Source organism: Ambystoma mexicanum, chromosome 9 (assembly GCF_040938575.1).
Source record: "Ambystoma mexicanum isolate Mex_15411 chromosome 9, UKY_AmexF1_1, whole genome shotgun sequence".
Classification (NCBI taxonomy): Eukaryota; Metazoa; Chordata; class Amphibia; order Caudata; family Ambystomatidae; genus Ambystoma; species Ambystoma mexicanum.
The window spans coordinates 86,307,668-86,329,542 of record NC_090931.1 but is presented as its reverse complement, the minus strand read 5'-3'; the positions used below and the strand labels follow the sequence as shown (position 1 = coordinate 86,329,542).

At 42.4% G+C, this 21,875-nt stretch overlaps 1 protein-coding gene across 1 annotated transcript in view; it reads right to left on the bottom strand.

The window, feature by feature from the left end:
- Positions 1–14,390: 14,390 nt before the first annotated feature.
- The window catches only part of LOC138487263 (nicotinamide N-methyltransferase-like), a 29,552-nt gene continuing 22,067 nt past the window's right edge, over positions 14,391–21,875 (bottom strand). The window contains exon 3 of the mRNA XM_069613889.1: positions 14,391–17,628. Coding sequence (XP_069469990.1) covers positions 17,193–17,628 — 436 coding nt within the window. The 3' untranslated portion in view covers positions 14,391–17,192. The remainder of the gene's footprint in view (positions 17,629–21,875) is intronic.

Sequence of the window (21,875 nt, the reverse complement as noted above, 5' to 3'; positions counted from 1 at the left end):
TTGTTCATCTTCCATGTGTATTTCAGCAAGGGTGGTGATGTGTTTTTCTGTGTCTGTTTTAGGAATAGTATTCTGTTTGCATTTCTTTTCATTTAAATAGAAACGCAATGGGTGTTCATTTCTTCCTGGGATACAAATAAATCTGCACAGATTATTTTTCTTTTTCATCTTGAATTTTATCCTGACACATCAACATGACACTGATGCTAGGTACACAGCTATTCTGGAGGTATACCTCCACTGCATCATTTGTTTTGGCAACAGTGTGGCATTCATTACTGCTGTTTTGTGATTTTATTTTCTTAGGTATTAATGGTTTTTTGGTTAAGGACCACAGTGCTCCATTCACCCCATCTATGAGAGGAGACAATCTTTTCAGGCAAGTGTCCCCATCAAAATGGAATTTCACAAATAGATGTGATCAATACTTCTTGTTTCATTCTATGTTTTCCTATTTTTATGTCAACCTCAGTGACACCCACAGTAGGTATCTCCTCAACGTTAAAGTTATGTACTGGGCCTTCACTCTGCCTCACTGTGATCTGGTTCCGTGGAAATCTCTCTTCATTGATACTTTTTACCATATTTTTGGACATAATTGTGGCCTGTGCGCCCGTGTCAATCATTGCAAACATATTGCATTTCTCTTCCACAGTGATGGGAGCATAATACCTGTCTTCAACTTCCTCTAATACACACAGAAAGTGTGAATTCTTACTAATTTCAGGACTCACTTTTGGCTCAACACATGGGTAAATGAAAGGACATTTTCCCTCCTTTTTGTCCATTTCCGTGTGAGAAACCTTACTCATTTCCCTATATTCAGAGGTCCCTTGGAGTGTGACCACTGTTCGCCCTTCCATCCGGGAATCATCAGAGTTCACACTATAATCCTTCAACTGAATATGTGTAGGATATTACTTGATGATTTGTCATTTTCTAATTCTGGCCATTTGTGGATATTTGGCATGGTACCAATCTTTTGAACTTCCTCAACAATCTGTGGCTCAAAGATCTCTTCAGGTGATTCCTTGTACCTTCCTTTTGAGTATTTATTCTTTCTTCCTGTATTTGGTTAGTGCTTTTGATTATCTACGGAGCGTTCTAGCATCCCCACTTACTCCCTGTTCAATTGTATTACCCATGCATGAGTTGTCTCTCGTAAATCTGTCCCTTTGTTCTTTTGGAATTTCAGGTTTTCCTTTTTCATTTGTACAAATCTCCAACGTTTGAATTAACTCCAGGTTAAACCGAACTTCTGTCACATGTTCATTTGTCGGTATTTTCCTTTTTAAATCATTAAGCATCACAGAGTCATTATGCAAAACTAAATCAGGGCAATCTGTCTTTTTAGCATTACAGGTATCATTAATTTTTAGTCACTTATTACCGGAAACCACCCGGTCATTGCTATGGCCTTCTGCCTCCTAATTTTATGACTGTTTTTGAACCGTACATAGTTTCCTATTTGTTCAGCCAACATTTTCACATTTTCACTTGGGCCTCGAGACACTGGAATCTTTCCATTTCTCTAGAATCTTCTCTCTGCGGCCTAGGTCGATATTGGTTGTTTTCCCCCTGATTGAATCTATTGTGATATCTCTCAGGAGAATGATTTCTATAGGGGTTGTTTCTGAACTCTTGATTCATATGTGGAGGGGAGCGAGGTACACCCATCCTTTGGTTGTAGTCCCCTGGTGGTGGGGATTCATTGTATTGACGTGCGGCATAATTCATACTCTGCCTCATGTCTTGTCTCTCATTTTGTGAGTATTGTCCCCTATGCTGATTCCCATTTTCAGTAAATCGATCCACGTATCCGGGTCTATCCTAATTACCATATATCATGGTATTAGGATCAAGTCCACTGTGTGTCCCCAGTGTCTGGTAGGGACCATTATTTCTTTGATCCTGACTTTGTCTCTGATTATTGTTCTTACCTGACATATCAGGCCGATATCCTGCTCGGGGCCTGTCTCCTTAGTACCTAGGTCTAATGTAGCTCTCCCTATTATCATGATCATGTGATTGAAACATTGGTGCATGGAGTGACAACCTCTGTTAATTACCCCTTTGTTCAGGTGTCACATTATTTTTACCTGGACTTTGAGCACACTCAAGGGACATTTTGGCTGACCTGATCTCCATCACTGTTGCTGAGGATTCTTTAGATGTTGGTCTAGTGTCTTTCATTTTATCAATTTCTCTACCCTGACAATATAGCACCTCATATAGTATTGTACTTTGGTGCACAATCCAATCAAGGGACTTGTCACGGTCAAATTCGCAGACTAACCGTGATATGATGTCTTTCTGTAGCCCATAAAAGTAGGCAGTTTTGAAATCATTGGAATTGGAGTAAAAAAATACATCAAAGCGAGAAAAAGCTCTTTTAAGTCTTGCAAAAATTGGTGAGGTGACGTATTAGGCCCAGCCATAATTGTGTAAGCAACCTTTTCTGCCTCTTGTAATGATTGGAAAGAAGAGAAATGACGTCTAATTTCTTTTTCAAACTCGGCCCATGTCATGTTCTGCTGTTCATTTATCCCTCTAATGATACTGGCTTTGGGAGCATCCAGAGTTAAGTGAAAGTATTGTCTGTATTGTTCCTTAGGTATCTGGAGGGCTTTAAATATATCGTGCACCGTCTCTAAGTGATCCTCTATACAGCACTCCACTCCTTTTTTAAATGGTTTGATCAGATCCTTGATTGATTTCATTATTTTAATTGAGCTACTCGTTGTCATGCATGGAATTGCACTATTCTATGATTCAACCCTTGTTTCAGGCGTATGGGATTGGTGGCTGCCCCCAATGGGTGTATCAAATCCAACAAGAGCGCTGCAACCAAATTCAGTCACCGGCCCAGCCACTGGGTCACTAGTTCTCTGTGCAGAAATAGAATTCACCTCAACTCCATCGAATGTGGTGCCCTGCTGTCTGTCCTGGGACCTGGAAATGCATATTTGCTGTTCCAAATCCTTGCACTTTTTAAGGAGCCTATCTGCCTCTTTACGCAAATAGTTGTTTTCATCACTCATCTTATTAATTACCTCTTGCATATCGCCCATTTGCATTTGGCATTCATTGAATTCTTTGTTTCTCTTGTCTCTTTCTTAAAACATTTTAACCATTTCCTGTTCAGCATTTTGGAGATCACTTTCTTTCGCAAAATGTTCTTTTTGTAAAACCTGCATTTCCAAAACAGCTTCATCTTTATCTTGTCGAATATGATCTACCAACGCTTTCAAGTGCTTTAATTCTTGCTCACTATCCTCAAACTGTTTCTTTCTTAAAGACAATTGAGTGTCGAGATCTTTAAATTTTCACTGCATGTCCTGTTGACATACCTCCAATTCTGCTCTTAACTTTTCCTCTTTTTCACTTGCTCCATCCAGTTCAACTCTTAATCTGCTAATCAGCTTGGTACCATTTTCTTGCATTCGCAGAGACCTATTTAGTATAATCCATGTCTTGGCATGCTTGAAACCGCCTGGCTTTTCTAACAAATTGGCTTGAAAAAGTATCAGGGTGGAAATCAATGGGTAACATACAATGACGCAATCGTCTTTCACGAAGAATGTATATAGAATAAAATAACAAACACACAGTGTATCCCCACTCTAGATGTGTAGGAAGTTTTTGCCCTAGCTCTGCTGCCCTTGAGCGAGTGACCATCAGGTGTCCTCCACTCGACAGTGTAAGTTCAGAATGATCGTTTTGCTCCTCTTGCTGTTGATCGTTGGCCCTGTCGATCTCGTTGTCAGGTGAGGCATCAGCTTTGTAGGGCTTGATGTCTGAGAGGTGGTTACAGACAGTTTTTCCTTCTAGTTTTTGTGCACTCTCTCGACAATATACGGTCCGGTAAATCTGGGTACGTCTCACCACCTGATGAAATTCCTCAAAAGTACAGTGTCACTGGGATGACCAAGCCATTCTGTCAGAGAGTTCCTTGGTTTGTGGCCACTTTTGCTTTCTACGCTGTCTTCATGGCCTCCCTGGTATCCTTGTATCTGGTGAGATATAAAAGAGGCACTAACAATCAAGGAAGTAATGTAAACAAACATTTCCTGGCTTAACACAGCTGGACTACTCTCAGCATCTTTTAATGCCCTAATGGGAGGAGCCGGGAACGTTGCATGAGCCATCCTGTCAACACCTCATGTGGCGTTAAATAGTGGTCGGACTCAGGCTTATTGTGCAGTGCCAATAGTGCCAATGGCAAGCAATGGAGCCAGTTTTTGTTTGTACTCTTTTTGGTTTTGGCTAAGCTCGCCTTCAAGAGACCTTTGAGGCATTTAAACACCCAATTTACTTGCAGGTGGTATGCACAGGAGAATTTATGCGGAATGCCCAGCATCGTTGTAATGTGCTTGAACATTTCATTGGCAAAGTGAAGGCCTTTGTCAGACCACAGGACCTCAAACATGCCCCATCGTGGGAATACTTCCCGAACCAAGAATTTCGCTGCACTGAGGGCATCAGGATGTGAACAGGGGCCAGCCTCAATCCACCAAGAGAATGGACAAACAACCACTATCATGTAGTGGTATCTTCGGCAGACTTGGATCATGTCAACATAGTCAACATGGAGATGTTGAAATGGACCAGCTGGGCGAGGTATGGCTCTTCTCACACTCTCAGCGTATGCCCTGCAGTAAACTGCTTACATGTCAAGTAATTACTCACAAATTCGGCTACATGTTCTGCCAAGTTAGGACAGAACCATCTCCAGTATGGGTGGCAATTACCTCCTTCCCTGTGCATGTTGGATAATGTAACTGTGTCAGTTCAGTGTGCAATAATGCTAATGGCGTGACCACTTTCCCTGTGTTGTACTGCTGCCATAGGACACCTATGGGAGAAACTGTACATCACTCCTAGTCCTCAAGTCATTCTCCTCCCTGGGGCAGCTCCCTGCAGCTCCATTATTTATGTTCCTGGTAATACATTATAGCCTTCATTTAGTACCATCATCCTTGTATAGTCACGGACATGTGATGAGGACTCAATTTCTAGTAGCGTTCCAAAATATGCGGCACACTTTGCTTCTGAGTCTGCTGCTTTGTTTCCCCTTGAAATAGAGTCTTCCCCTCGCATGTGCATTTTGCTTTTCACTATGGCTATCTGCGCGGGATATTGTACCACATCAGCCTTCCTGAAGCCCCTCCTCATCCACTGTGACAGTCCTGAGTGTAATAGTCATCTTGGTCCCCCTTGCTGGTACTGTGCTGCCCAATTCTTCTGCATTCCCTTGTTTCTACACACTCATGAAACATGCCCCATCTGCCGGCATGATCAGCACTGTGGTGGCTCCTTCCCTTGCCCCTTGAAACCCCCTGCATAGTCCCCTGGTACCTGCTTCACCTGAGGCCCATATCCTCAACCCCCCCCGGAGTACCCTCTTGATTGTGATGTATCTGTGGCCCATATCCTGGCCTCTGGGTGACCTCCCTCTCCCTCGAACCCCATTCTGCATGTTTCCCCCAACCATGAATCCTTCCCACGGGCGGTGGTGTGTACTGCTGCTGCTGTGTCCCCTGTGCACCTGTGCGTGTCAATAACGCCCCGCCCAATGAATACTTTGATAGTTTCTTCTGTACTTATTTTGCTTCCTCTAGCTTTCTTTCCATGCCTACTAACGTCTTCAGCTATTTCTGAGCCGGTTCTGGTAGTCCCTGGGATAATATGTGAGAAAATATGTGGGAAAATACTGCTACTGTTTTGTCCTATGGTGCTCATGTTTCAAGGCTCCTAAGCTCTTGGATCTCCTGATTATAGTGTAAAGAGTCTTCAGCGGGCCCCATCTTGCGGGATATAATTACACCAAAGAATGTCTCGTATGGTTGTTGTGTCCTTAAAGCTTTGCCATACAACTGCTCTGTAATTTGCAAATGGTGAACCATTGTCTCTCCAGGGAACCCCTCCCTTTTCCAGTGGCTTCTCCGAGGTAAACCACTAATAGTCCCTTTATTTCCTCCACAGCTAATCTCTGCCCTGCTGTCATTCTTTTCATTTTGTATATCCATTTTCCTGCACCTGCGGTTAACAAAGGTAGCCTATATCTCAAGTTTTCCTTCTCCGTGTGTTTCCATGGTATATATTGAGGTCACCCCCTCCCTTCTCCAGTAGCGTCAGTTGGTTGAATCCTACCTCCCCCTTCGTTCCTCAAGTCAACCTTATCTGCCTGTCTGTGTCCAAAATGTTGGTGTACACATCGTTTAGTTCTTCTATGGGTATTCGAGCACAGTTGTCAGACCCCCCGTGATTCTTTCTCTAGAACATATTATAGCTGTATCCCCATTCCTTCATCCTGGGAGATCCCTGAGTCTCTCAACATATTGGACTAGGTCATCTATGTTGCATAACTCGTTCACCGACCAGGGTGTCCAGTCATCCCTACTTCCCTTAGCTCCCTCTGTACTGGTCCCCCCTTCCCATGTCACACATTTATGCACACTCGTCCCCCTGGATGGGGGTTTGGTTTCCTCCCCTTGTCCTCAATGTCTCTGGCTTTGTTTTCTGAGTCTCAGCCCATGTTATTACAATAGTCATCAACAAAGCTCAGTCTCCTAGTAGTGGTGTCTGTGTTAAGCTTCATGCTGTAGTCGATTTATTGCAAGTCATGCATGCCCCCTCCTCCACTGGACCCCGGGCCAGCTCTGTCTGATGATGTGGTAGTCCTGTCATGTGTGGTCGTGCTGTCTGGTGCTGCTCATTCCCTCCCTCCTGCTCTGTCATTCCCCCTGCTCACTGTCCATTGTGTCTTTATGTCTCTAATCACGCGCTGCTCCTCCTCCTCCTTCTGTCACGTGCACTCCCATACTATTCGTTCTATCTGCCACTTCCTTTGTTCCCTGTCTACCAATATTTGCATTTCCTTTTCATCTGCTTCCCTGTTATATATAGTCTGGTACTTTGTCACTGGCCTGGAGTGATTGCCAATAGAATGTGATGTATGATGCAGCCAGGAGAATGTTGAGTGCATCAGTGTATGAATGTTCTGAGTGAGTCAGTTGGGGGCCTGAGCTGGAGTGAGTGGATGGCCGGTGGGTCTTCTCCTTCATGTGTACTGTACTACCTATCCCTGTCCTTGTCCTGTCATCCAGACTACTGTAAATACCTGAGAGTAACTGGAACTGTACATATTGTACCAATAAAGCATACCTGGAACAACATCAGTCTCCACAGCTGGTCTGTGTGTCCCTTGTGACTAATAAGAGACTTTATTACATTGGCGACGAGAGTTAAAGAACCCAGGAATATGGACAAATACAACTTAAAAGGACAGAGTGCAACTGAGGAGCTGCAGCTACAAAAATGTACAGTAAGGAGAGCTGTGGGGGGGAAGCAGCCTAAGAGTGACCCACCGTTCCCCCAAAGACGCTAAAATAAACATCCTGCCAGCTCCAGGGTTGAAAATGTATATGTGCCACTGGACTCTGGGAGGAAGGTCCCCAGCAACCAATAATTTCCCCAGAGTTCCCTCATATAAATGTGCACTAAAAGGAAGAATATGCCCCAGAGATCTTAGTGGGGACAAAAGGGTCCTGCTAGCTGAGGATTGGCCTTTTGCAGGAGCCCCGTTCAAATTAATAAGTAAAAAGATAACTCTCAGCGTAGGAGTTGGGGGCAGTGTGTGTCAATGAAATGCAATAACTTCATGGGAGCATTTTACAGTTTCATTGACCACCCTGTACATTCTGCAAACCACTGGGTGGCGCCAGAGCTCCATGCACTCAGAATATTAACTGTGAAAATAATACATAAAGGCAGTGCACAACCCGTAATGAAAGACATTTTTGTTGTGCCAAGTTTTTGTGTGTATTAAACAATGTCTCCCATGTGGAATGAACATGGATAAAGTTTGGAGTTTGATTTTATCAAAGATCCTGCCTGAATTTCAAAAAATGCTCCGTGTAATACAGTTACATCAGAGGCCCAGCAAGGTCTGTTCTCCTCCAGCCCTTCGAGTGAATGATGACGTGTGTAAACATTCAGTGGGTGATGGTGATCCATGGAATGCGGAGCAAACAATGGAAGCCTGTGATGAGTGGCAATTTCGTTCCTTTAACTTTATATGGGTTAATGGAGAAAAAAGATGCTGTGTTCGCCATCGTGACGTGCAAAAATGTCCGGGAAATGAATAATTTCAATGATTGCCTTAAACAAACTGGAGGTATTGGGTGCAGGAAGGAACACTTGCAAGACAAAATGTTATTTTATCAACAGAACTGAAATTACAACGTGGGGGAAATAAGTAAAATAAGGTTCAAGAAAATATATTTTCTGTTGGCTCCAAAATAATGGATTTAATGGTTTTTGGCAAATATGCAAACACTTGCTGCCGTGTGCGTACCTTAATAAAGATTCAGATGGGGCGCTGAAAGGAACATTTTGCACGACATTTTCTTTATCATTATATACATCAACGGAACTAAAGGCACAACGTGAGCAATGAGCATGTTGTGAAATAAGATACGGGATACCCCTTCCCTTGGCATCATTATTTTGGATTGAATTATGTTTGGCAATAATGCAAACGTGACAATTTACATTTTTTTCTTTATTTTAATTTTTTTTTCTTAACGAATCTGCAAAAGCCACCAAGGACTTTTGCAACACTTATCAATATAAATGAAAAAACGAATATAATTTTTTTTTTAAGCACAAAGTAATAATAATATATATTTTTTTATTTTCTCAAATTTCCACCATCATCAAGAAATGTTTATATACTGAATAATGTATGTTATGGTTATGGTGTTAAGGGTCTGATTTACCCTTTGGAGAGTTGTTGAACAAAACATTAGTTACATTGGATACCCTGCAATTGACTTTGGGCCATTGACTTGCTCAGTTTGTGTGATGTTGTGGCCCACTGTTATGTGTTCCATCCCGGCCATGACACACGCGTTGTAGTTCATGGTCGCGGTGCAGGGTATTCCTGTCAATGTGTACTAATCAAATAGTGTTGGAGATATTTGAAGCCAGGTGAGAATTTTAAAATGCCACCATAGCCACAAAGGAAAATGTGGCGGTATGTATACTCTTTTTTGAGGTATATGTTATATGCGTACGCTCCAATGTGAGATGATTAAGTGGCCAACCGACTGCATAAGGGTTGCGTCATGAAAGAGTTTGGGCAGCTGACTGAATAAGGGTTGCACCATAAAGAGTTTGGCCAACTGACTGAACAAGGGTTGTGCCTAAAAAAAAAAGAAAAATCTTTTTTTTTTATTGCCGGCAAATGTACATTCTGTATATATATAGTGCGCACTTTTGCATTAGTTACTGTTAAGCATTCACCATTGTTCGTTTAGTAATAGTTTTAAGCTTAAGACCTCCGGTGCTGCCAGGAGCACCTCATCTGTTACATGTAGTTCATCCGTGTGAGATTCTGGTTGTGTTTAGATTCATGAGTGGGCGAGTGATGTGTATTTGGCTGACCTTCCTCCACCCGAATGAAAGGATGATGTTTGGGTGTATGAACCTGATATGAAAGGGAGATGTCACGCGTGGGTACTTCCGGTATGAAAGGGAGATGTTATGTTGTGGTTGAATCTGGTAAGAAAGGGAGATGTTATATATAGTCTTGTACATTGTCACTGGCCTGGAGTGATTGCCAATAGAATGTGATGTATGATGCAGCCAGGAGAATGTTGAGTGCATCAGTGTATGAATGTTCTGGGTGAGTCAGTTGGGGGCCTGAGCTGGAGTGAGTGGATGGCCGGTGGGTCTTCTCCTTCATGTGTACTGTACTACCTATCCCTGTCCTTGTCCTGTCATCCAGACTACTGTAAATACCTGAGAGTAACTGGAACTGTACATATTGTACCAATAAAGCATACCTGGACCAACATCAGTCTCCACAGCTGGTCTGTGTGTCCCTTGTGACTAATAAGAGACTTTATTACATTCCCTTCATCTCTCGATCTCTTGTTGCTCCCTTCTCCTCCTTTACCTCCAATCCTGTTCCTTCTCTTCCTCACTTGTCATCTCTCTGCACTCCCTCTCTAGTCTCCCTCTCTCTCCCTCTCCTTTTTGTCAACTTCTTCCGTTATCTCTGCCAAGTCCTTGGCTTCACTGCTTCCCTTAAGGCCCTCTATTTCTTTAGTCACTCCCTATGCCTCTCCTGTTGTCTTCCCTTCTAGCTCTAAGAGAATCTGTCCCCCTACCCACTCGTTTGTGGCTATGCCTTCTAACCCCTCCTTTGTGCCTGTCTGTGCCTCACTGCTTGCTCCATTTTCGCCGACCTGCTGTCCCATACCCTTCTGTCTCTCTTCCTTGGTATATGGTGGTGGTTTATACACAGGGTTTGAATATCTCTCTGCTGCCTATAACTCCGATAGTGGCTACATCCCTTGCTCATCATCTGTGTCTTTGGTGACCTCACTTGGAGGAGCGGGTGGGGGGTCAGTGGATGAGGCCGCGGGCCCCTGTCCCTCCTGCTGGCTCAGCATCCACTGACGCCTTGCTGCATCCCCCTCGGACTCCTGAAACATTCTCCATAATTTGAATACTGCACTACGGCTTACTAGCTTCTTCCACTTGCATGTACCCTGTACGTGTGTCAGAAGTGAATGCTGCACATCTTTGGAGAAACGTATGCATGGTGGCCATGGTTTTACACATTTTCCCCTCTGTGCTTTGGTCCATTCTATGCTATATTTACAGATCAGGTCTTTGTAAAGGTGGTGGGTCTTACACAGGTGCTCTAGGGGCATGTCAGCCCTGCACTTCCTTTGATACATTACGATTGTTCTTTCCTTTACCTGACCTCATATCGAGGCTTTCGATATTCTGCTGTTAGGGGGAAAATACAGTACAATAGCATATAGACTTGGATCATTTGCGTGCACATTTCATCATTGGAATCAACCATCCAACATGATCTTGCCTTGTGTGTGATGCCTGTGTCATATGCATGCATGAAAGGATTAACCTGGGTGTTGCCTGCAATGTTACAGATTAAATGGGTCATACTCAAGATCAACTTGTGGCCAGAAATGCTGAGAGAGCAGTTGTCCCAGCTATGTAGTTCTTTTGATCGGCACTGGTGGGAAGTGCATTGAAAAATGTCCTGATCATTGCCCCCAAACAGGTGTAATAGATGAGAGTGCTTTGCACTTCGATGATTCCCTCTGGTGACATTAAAGTACATTTTTATTGGGCCTAGTTACAGCACACACCTTGAGCCTTGAGGTGAAGGCGCATCGAATATGTCAATTGGAGGTAGGACAGACAGTTCAAAGCCAAGACCCCTTTGCATGGAGGTCGGGGATGCAGCAGCCATACTGACAGAGGCCATCATCACTGGATAACTGCCTGCAAAACTGTTGGCTGCATTAGAGTGGTAGCCAAATCACTGGACTTGTAAGGATAGCAAGGTGCTGTGGATCAAAGTGTGCTACAGCCAGGAGCAGGAATGTGTGAGCAGGGCAAAAATCATCAATGTGACCTTCTTGTTACTTCTCCTGTGTTGCACAGATGCTGCACTGTACGTAGAGCACAAGGTGAGTATGTGGTATGAGGATGACCACCTCATCACCAATTGTTGCATGGTGTAGCCAGGTCCATTCCTGGAGCACAAGCAGAATAGCTCTGTTGAGTAAGAGCACAGAAGACTGCGTTACATTTGCTGCACATTCTTGGTTCCACCGCTCGTGCGCAGTGCCGGGACCTTTATTTACTGAGTGGTGATGTTCACATGTCACTGCTCATGTTGGCATGGGTGCTAAGTGTGAGCTCTTGGCTACTCCTAGGGGAAAAGCCCTGAACCACACATGTTGAAAGCAAATTAGTATGTATGTTAAGACATGCTGAAACTATTTTTAAAATCTGTATCTAGAAGAAATTGCCAAAAATGTGCAACAAAGTCAAATGAATTGATAATTGAAGCGGCACACACATACTAAATAAAGCAAGCAATCGACTTAAAAATGGTTGTCATGCTACTGATGTGTATGTTGGACTTCACAGACAACATTTTATGACAGGCAGAAAACTATAATGTCATGTATGTATCTGTTTTTTTTGCTATGTTACTAAAAGAACCATTGGATTTCATCCTGCTAATCGTATATCTCTGCTGCTGTTTTCATGACGATCGGTGCAAAATGCCTGACGATCGGTGCAAAATGCCTCCCCAGGAAGCACTGTAGAACCAGAGGAACTCTCACTTTCAGGATACAATGTATCAAATTTGAATTCATATCTAGTATTCGGCACATTTTAGGGCATTTACATCACTGATTACGTGTCTATGTTGAGACAAATATACATCTAATGACACAGAAGGGAGGCACACCTAAGCACTGTCTCTTAGATCATAAGGGTGTCTGCAGCAGACAAACTCTAGAGTGAACAACACTAGAAAGATATTGCTGTAACCCTGGGCACAAACAGAGCAGCCATATTGTCCATGGTGTGAACATATTACTATAGATGAGCCCGAAAGAAGAAAAAAAATGCCCATGTGGTGGCTCCATCCTGGACAAATGTCAGTCTTAGGCTGATAGATACATAAGGTAATTACAATGATGTCCAATGGAGCCAAAATGCAAGCATTCCATTGTATTTGCATACCCACAATGACTTGCTGTGCGGCTATTAATTAGAGGAAAATGTCCAAGGATGTCTACTAGGTGAATTGGATATTCTACCCTCACCTCACATGGGAGAATTGTTTTTGTATGTTCAATAACCACCATAATATTGATGGAGTTTCATAATTTGACCAGACATCCAAATTCAATACATATTATGTATCCTTCAATTACTTCTAGAAACATGTAACAATACTGCATGTCGGCTACTGTTTGTGCAAGCGATGGGCAATGTTGCCAGCCCTGCGGTTCATGGTTGCTCACCTGAACCTGTTCGATACCAGCCCATCTAGTGTCATAATAATCTCCATATATCATTTCAAGTGTGAAAAGGTAGATGAGATTTGTGAAATTACAGTTAATATAAAAGTAATTTTCTAAATACTGCTAATCTATAAAAATGACAGTAATATAGTACTGCCATTTTTACCAATCTATGGGATTTTCTTTGATTCAGCAGGTTGATTTGGAGATCAGAGAGGGCTTAAAAATTACCCTTGCTCTGCCCGTCCAGGTCCGCCTGTCGAATCCGCATACTTTCCACCAAACTTATTTTTTTTCGTTCTGGCCGAAAAATCAGTGGATTCCTGTGGACCCTGCCTGAAATTACCACCTGGTGTAAGCAGCCAGATTCCATAGGAATGCATTGTAAATGCCTGCAGCAATCATTAATTATGAGAGGCGTTTGCAGTATTGTATCAATGTAATGGAAAAGTGAAGAGTAAAGGCGATTGCACTTATATTTTACTCCTGCTTTTAGAAAATGTACAAATCGCAAAATGAGACCTTTTTTCACTTGAGTACCAATATGAGTAGTCCACTCTGCAGTTTGCATTTTAAACCAAATGACCCTATTCTAATCTGCTAAATTGTCCGGTCAAAGGACAAGACACCATTTGCAACCAGAGTAATGGCCATGTACAGGTGGCAGGCCACACAGCAGGGTGCAAGGTAATTAAGTTAGTCCTCTGAACCTTCAGTGTTGCATTGATACCAATGATACCATTGCTTGCCTTCTTTAGGGTGGATGTGGCAACTTGCACATCTGGGAGCCATTAGAGTGAATTGGTCTGGCAGGCTTATTATAGATAGTCACTTGACAAAAAAGGGCTGACACTGAGATGCAACCGTGCAGCTTGCATAATAAGGAGGTTGAGGTGCCTGTTCACCTTTAGAAACTAGAATAAAAGAATACAATTCTAGCTGGACTGGACGTGTACGGACATAGGCACAGGGTTACATATTCTATGACCATGTGTCGTGCCTGAGGTCAATAGTCATATGTGTGATGATCATGAGTGTAGCCCGACTGTAAAACACCAAACCTCATAAAAGTTTGAGATTGTCATTAAACTCTGTGCATGATAAGTATGGGGTTTGCAGAGATGTATAGTTTAATAAGTTTGCTCAGGTCAAGTGGCTATGGTGAGAGAGATGAGAAGATGGACCTCTAGGACTGAGCTTGAAAGGAGGGCATGCCATGTCAATAAGGTACTAACAAGAGAACCTGAGGGAGGACAAGTCCTTATTAGATGTCCTTCAGGTGTATATAGTGATAAGGGCATTTGAGGGACTAGAGGTAGGTCTCTTTGTCATTGCTCTGGAGCTTTAAGCAATGTGGCAGGAGCAGACACCGAGTCTCAGGCAGTATAATTGTGTAGAATGGGTTACTTTTGGTGATGTTGAATATAAAAACTTGTCTGACCTCGCTTTGTAAAATGTTTTGATTCTTGAGCCATGTCGCCCTAAAATAGAGATGTCACAACATTTACATGAGTCCAATCATTTATTAAGAGCTGCTTACAAAGCGAAGATAACAAGCATTGTTGCTATGAATATAAAGAGTAATACAAAGCTTCACAATGGTCCCTGCAGTGATTTCTGGTTTGCACTTTATATCACACACGTTTCTTGAACAGGCCAATGGTAATCATGAAGCAAAGGCTGGCACATGTATCACTAACTGTTCCCCCATAAGCATACACTGATTAAACACTGAATTGCATTTTGCTTTTTTGTACTAGTTCCCTGTTAGAGAACCTAAATCTGGACGTCTCTGCATAGAGTATGAAAGCCATCGCCATCCTACACAACGTGACCCATAGCCTAATTCTGTATTCTGTACATTTGCAAAGAGCCATTCTTTTCGTACATCAATAATATATCATAATGACGCAGATCATTAAGTCATTGGTTGCTGTAAGATTCTTCCGGTTTCTGATCACATCGAACCAAAATCACAACAATCGCAACAGCATTCGTTGTATCAGTGTCGGATATTAAGAATGAGTGTCCTCTCCGGCAGTTGTTGAGCGGCCACTAGGGATCACTTAATTGTGTAGTGAGTGCTTAAGTATGACTGCTGAGAAGGAGGACATGGAGGCCGACAGGAGAACTTAGTTTGAAATGTGGCCTGAAGGCTTGAAATGAGTGGGTATAATTGAGGGGAATGTATTATGAAATGACGAGTATCGGTACGTTGTGTTTGCATTAAGCTATTACTTGTTTTTGGCAAGAGGCGAAGAAGTGGTGGGAGTCTAGAAATAACTCATTATAAATATAATATGATTACACATTAGGGATACTCTATAATCTCCTTGTGTGTACATATATGTGTGAGAAAATAAATACACTCTAAAATAAAGCTTATCTTGTGGATGGTGTCAGGGTTCCAGAGAAGTTTGTGAAGCACAAGTATTTTAAACCCTATTTATTTTACCGTGGGTGTAAAGTTATTTATCAGGAGTCAAACATATTTTTAAGATCCGTTTGCATATATTTGAACAGATATCTATTTGAGATTCATATTTCTTTACAGCTGTTACTTTATGCAAAGAAAAACATCAATTTTTTCCTTAAAGGTCCTCTTTGGATTAGGTACTAAAAATAATAGCGCCCTTTCTGGTGCACTTCTCTGCTCGCACCACTGGTCCAAGCATATGCTGGACTGCGCGGGTAAAAGTTGGGGGGCAGGATCTATGCATCCTTTATTGCTATTCTTTGTTGGGAGGGTTATTACTCGCTGTTTCTTCTAGTCGGGACCACTCGCCTGTTTTCTGGGAGTAAAAGGGGGTGGTATGCAACTTCTCTTTAGGGCTGGCTCCAGTGGTTGGAGGCTGTTTTATTAAGAAGGGATGTGGCATATGACCAGAATATCTGCTAAAAGGCATCCAAATAACAGCACATTTAATAATGCACTAGGACATCTCACTGGGTGCATGTCCCTGTTGCAAAGAGTGTGTGGGATCATTCAGGCTTTCCCTTTTCTGAAGTCTCTAAAATAGGTCAAGTATTCGTTTATAGACCTTCTGAGGTTGCTTATATGAGTATCATTGAGAGTGACAGTAATACAATAGTGAGAGGTAATAGCAGAGAACAATTGAATTTGGTCGTATTATAATCGGAGAGTCTGCATGACATACATGTACATGTAAAAGGCCTGCAGTACTCGGCAGTCACATTACAAGCATCCAGTATGTCAAGTGTATCTTTCTGAGGACTGTTGAGTGTTTCCCATCGAGATTGGTAATAATACCGAGAGGAGTTAATAGAATGTTCATATGAGAATAACTGAGTTTGGGGAAAGTATTAGAGGGAGGGTTCACAGCAGGCATTTACTTCTAAATGGCTATTAGGACTAGGGCAGGATCAGTCATATGGCAAGCACACATGATTCAACCTTTCATATTCTGATGTTTTTTAAATTAGTCCCATCAAGATTTTTGAGTTAGCAAAAGGTGAATTGTATTGTGTTATACAAAGCCTTGTTGCTATATGTATATCTAATACAATGAATTGAATTGAAAAGATTTATTTCATTGCATGTATGTATGCAAGAAGATTCATGTAGCACAAACCTGCAAGTAAGCATTGGTGTGTTGTATAAGAGTTTAGGGTACTGCACAATGAAGTAGCAGAGGAACTTTCAGTGGGTTGAGGTGAAAGTGGTGGGGGAACATCGCCTCAGACCCATCGGTCTGCGATTTGTGTTTACATGGAAGGCAATAGTGATAAAACCAGCTTGTACACATCTGGATGGAAGGCCGTACATCTCAGTCATGCACAATGCAGTCATTTATCCTTCAGCTGTTACTTACACGAGTACTAATGAAGGTGGTATTATTATCATATGATTGTTTGCGGCCGGCAGCAAGACTCCATCTGTGAAAGCCCAGTATGTGAAACTTGAAACCCGGAAAGACATTTGGTATTTAGACTTTGGTTAAATGGACTCACGGATGCTTACCAGAGCCTCTTAATTCTGAGATGAAAAGAGGAACCGTTCTGGTTTTGCTTAACAGGAAGACATCTTATGTAATTAAGGTTCTTAGAATGAAAGCAGAGAGAGGCAAGTAAGAACATAATTATCTATTTCTGAACTGTGTGGCTAGTCACTATCATTTTAATTATTTTTGTAGCCCAATCATGGATGCAAAGCATATTTTTGAATTCCATCTATAGTGACCCATTTACTTCCTTAAAGGAATGTTCAATATCGGGGAGGGAAAAGGTGTAAAGGAAAGAACCGGATCCATGACCTAGACCCTCAGAGTTCTCCCTCACAGATGTTCTCTTGTCAGGTGATTATCGCCCAGCTTCTTTGCGTGCATTTAAAATTATTATAGCGCTATAATCGCAAACATCCATCAAACCTACTGCCTTCCGTGGAAACTCCTTTAGTTCTCCAACACAAAACCCTTCGTCGGTGAGTGTTTTCCTTAGATAATCAACATCAAAACACATGTGAGGAAATTTGAACTTGCCGACCATGTAAAATGTTGCTCCAGTGTCAACAATCATAATTAGATTCCCCCCAGGTTTTAACAGCAATGATACATTTTTCAGGGCACTGCAGAAGCCCTCGTTGTCCAGGGCATGGATCTCTAAGCAGTGTGACAGCAGCAGGCAGTCCACTTGAGGCAGGACAACTGGAGAGAATGGATTACTTTTGGTGACATCGTATATGAGAACTTGTTTCATCTTACTCTGCAACATATTGTGCTTCTCGATCGCCGTTATTCTGCAATAAAGGATTCATGACATCATTATCATGATTTTGGATATATTCAATAAGACCTGCTGTTTTCAATGTGAAGTCAACAATCATGTTGCAATGCATACCAAGTGTTCATAATGGCCCCCCATGCAAATTTCCATAATGGCCCCATCATGCAAGGTTTTACAATGGCCCGCATGAAAGGTTTCATAAAGCACCTTAATTGACTTCAAGCTTCCCCTGTGTATTGCATATTTAAAAGCAGTAATTTCAGTCACATCATGCAGCCAATGACAGTCTTGCATCAATCCTTTGTTCCCCATCACACAGTCCACCCATCAATATTGAGCCGCATTGTTCCCCAATCCTACCAGTTTCTCCCCTGTGGAAAGTATTAATAAGAAAGGCCCCCTCTACTATGGAGCTCGGAAAGGTCTCACGCGGTGAATCAAGCATTGCAATCAGGGCCATTACAACTTCATATCTCCTCCTGTATCTCTAGTCCTTAACTAATGAAGCTATTGAGACATTCTGTATACATATAGGCTTATTTAGTGATCATCATGCTCTGGTTTTGAGTTTGTATTGGGGTGGAGCCTGTGCTAGAGATAATATTATTCAACACCTAGCAGTTTGCAAGTTTGGAAAAAAATTCTAAGACATTTTGGCAGGCAATTAATTTCACCCGGATATATGAAATGCAGATGTCTGGGTTGGAAACTGGGATCTCGACAAGAGTTTATGTAACAGTAGTGTTGATAGAAGGGAGGAGAAAAGACCTAATGTGCTGGTTAGCCCAACAAGTGATATCACTGATCCCCATTTGACGATCATGAATGGTAACCTGTGGTTTATATATGATGATGTCAACAAGTTTTAATTTATTTGGGAGATGCCTTTCACACATCTTGGGGGATTGGATAAACACAGAGTCAATCCTTGCACTGATTCAATCAGGGTTTCCGTCTGTCACTATGAACAATGGAGTAAGGACTAAACATAGATCTGGCTGATTGCCCACTGTCTGTTTATAAAGCAGGAACCTGTCTATCTGGCATTCGTGGATCTAAGCACCGCCTTTGATTAAGTTAATCAGAATAAATTATGATGGGTGCTTAGGTCACATGGTTGTCCAGCAAGTATCATTGATATACTTATGTAATGTTATGGTGTCTTATATCGTGCACCATTACTACTATGGGGGGGGTCTCCATGGGGTGGTCTCCAGGTGTTCATGTGCCTCTGCAAGAAAGGGGGAGGAGTGGGTTAGTGAGAGTAGTGAACTTATGGCCCAAGCGGGTAGCGCGTTATGCAGTTGGATGTGATACAAAGTAATGCTAACACCAATAATCAGACCAACTCAGGAAGATGGCAAGGTCGCACAGCATTCTCTCAAAGCATTTCATAAAAAACAACACTTTTATAATAAAAACTCATCATACGTGATGTCATATAAAGTGGCAAATAACAAAAACCTATGGGCATTGTGGTTGGTTCAAGATGAACATCTAAGTACACTTTCTATAAGGGACTGGGTTGTGATATGGTATCTGTGATGAGGTGGACAACTCATGCCGGCCCCTAGTGCAAGTCATCTCCAACAGTTATTAGAAACACTAAACCTCATTCGCTTACAAACTATAAGGCTCTTTGTTATATGGCCCTCTAGAATTGGTTGACACGCTCGTGCAATTTCTAGAACATTTGGTTCACTAGCAGCACATAAGCTCATACCCCAGGTACCAAGGGGTGAACTTGACTTCACCTCCCGACCCAATAAACCCAACATCTATCATCACCTATGCCTCCTGCCATGCAGATTGTCTTTGAACTTGGCCTTGCAATGGATTCTCTTATCTGGTAATATAAGGGAGTATGGGCACACACTTATCATAGTTCTGCAACTGGGTGCCCAACTCTATTTTTATCCTGGGCTCACGTGACAGGAGACCACAATTCAGCCCATTTCGCAGCATTTAATTGCCTTGAATTAATAACACTTAGAACTCATGGTGTTCTTTTTTTTTGCACCTTAATAAGGTATGATCCAGCTTCTCACGTTCTCTGCCTTTGAGAATAGATAACCAGTCTTGGCTGCTTTCAGTCTTGTCATCAGGTCTGACAGCCCTTCTCGATTCCTCCATGCTCCCAGCAAATTCTTTGCTGTGACACAGCTTTTGATCCTTCTTTCCCCGTAGGTATGAGTTTACTAAAATTGTGTCACCGATGTCCAGTTTCTATATAATGGAGGCTTTGCCTGCACTCTATTCATGTGTAGCCAGCTTCTATGATTACTTGATCTGCTTGCGTTGCTGAATCTGTACAGTTATTGAATAAATTGCATTTTCTTCAGTGCCTTTTACACATCCAATTTTGTTTCGCACATGAAAGCATACTCGATTCTTTACTTCGTCATCAGTTTCTATAAGGTCCATACATTTTGTTCTTCAGCCAGTCTTAACAGTGTGTCACACTTATTTCTTGTGACATCACCAGCTTCTCTTTTTCTCATTTTCATATGCCTTCAGGGACCTCTTCCAGAGGGATACATCATGTGTGGGTTTTTTACTGGATACCTTTTCTCGAAGATATCAAGCATGGCACAATTTCAGGCTACCAGCATACAGGTAGTAGGGGGGGAACGACTTCCTGCAAAGGCATTCAACTACTCCTCTACAGTAGAATAATAGGATAGATTCAGAACCAGGAGAAACTGTGATGTGTGTGTGTGTGTGGGCTTGCTGATGAGTCGATTGCCTGCACTGGCTTGTTGTATCTGTAAGGGTTAGGCCCAATGCATGGGTTGTTTGTTGTGTGCAAATGTTTGTTTTGTTGAGTGTATGTTTGTGTTTTGTGTGTGTAGTTTGGCTGTCAGTTTTTGATCATGCTCATTGGCTTGTTGTATCCATAAGGGGGAGGTCCAGTGTCTGGATTGTTTGTTGTGTGTGGGTGTTTGTTAAGTTGGCCATGTGTTTTGTTTGTTGCGGGTGGTTGTGGTTGTGCACACTGGCTTGTTGTATCCGTAAGGGTAAGGTCCAGTGTCTGGGATTGTTTGTTGTATGCAAATGTTAGGTATATTGAGGGGGTGTTTGTGTGTAGTTTGGCTAGGCCTCTAACCCTTAACTGTATGCTTTTACATAATGACAATGAAACCTGTGTTAAATCCAGTGGCGAGGGGGGCATTTTATATGATTAATTTTATTTTACATTTCTATAGCACACAGGCCCAGAGATATCATGGTGTTTGTACAGGAATTGTGAGAGCCGACAGTCAAAGACAGTAGATAGCAGCAAATGCTTACATACAGTAGGTCAATTGCATGGTCCGCCAAATGCAAGACCAGTAGGGTAACAAACAGAGGGTGTAACTTAATAATACACTCCACTGAAGTCCTGTCTCATGGTACGGGGGCTACTTCAGGTATGCAAGCAAACATGAAAGGCAAAATAGGTGTGAGTGCACAATGTGGAAAAGCCACACCTCATGGTACTCAGGGCTACTTCAGGTATGTAAGCAAACAGGAATGGCAAAATAGGTGTAAGAGCACAATCTGGCAAAGCCACACCTCATGGTACCGGGGGCTACTTCAGGGATGTAAGGAAATATGAATATTGAAATAACTGTGAGAGCACAATCTGGCAAAGCCACAGCTCGTGGTACAGTGGGCTACTGCAATTTGCCTGCTAGCTTGAGTGGCATTGCACAAGACAAAATATAGTCATTGCAGGCATGTTAGCATTAGGCTAGGAGACAAGCTAAGCTGTTATACAGATATGTTACAATTATAGGATTAGGCTGAGAGACAAGATCGGTATGTTTTCAACATGTAAAATATTTAGCCCAAGGCTAAAAGTCAAGATCAGGTCAACATGCCATAGTAGGTAGGTTGTGCGTGAGGTTCGTCTGCAGCAAAATGCTATCATGTGATATAAATGCAGTGGGATGTTGACGGGAAAGGATAGGAAGATTTGTGATTGAGAGAGAGATACAATTTGCAGAAAAATACTTATAGGTTGCATAGATGTGAGGCCCTTACAAGGTGGGACAATAGTATGAGATGGGCGCTGCAGGGCACAAGTGAGTCTGACGTTCAGTTAAAGTGAACAGCCTGATGGCTGTGACATTGGTGTGCTAAGACAATCAGTCCAGGGAGGTCTTACTCACAACAGATCCTGCCTGAGAGGCTGCATCAGTAGGTATAAACTAAAGATACCGGGTATGAGCCAAGTGTGAAGGAGCATGAAAAACTCCATAGTGATGAGGTGGCCAG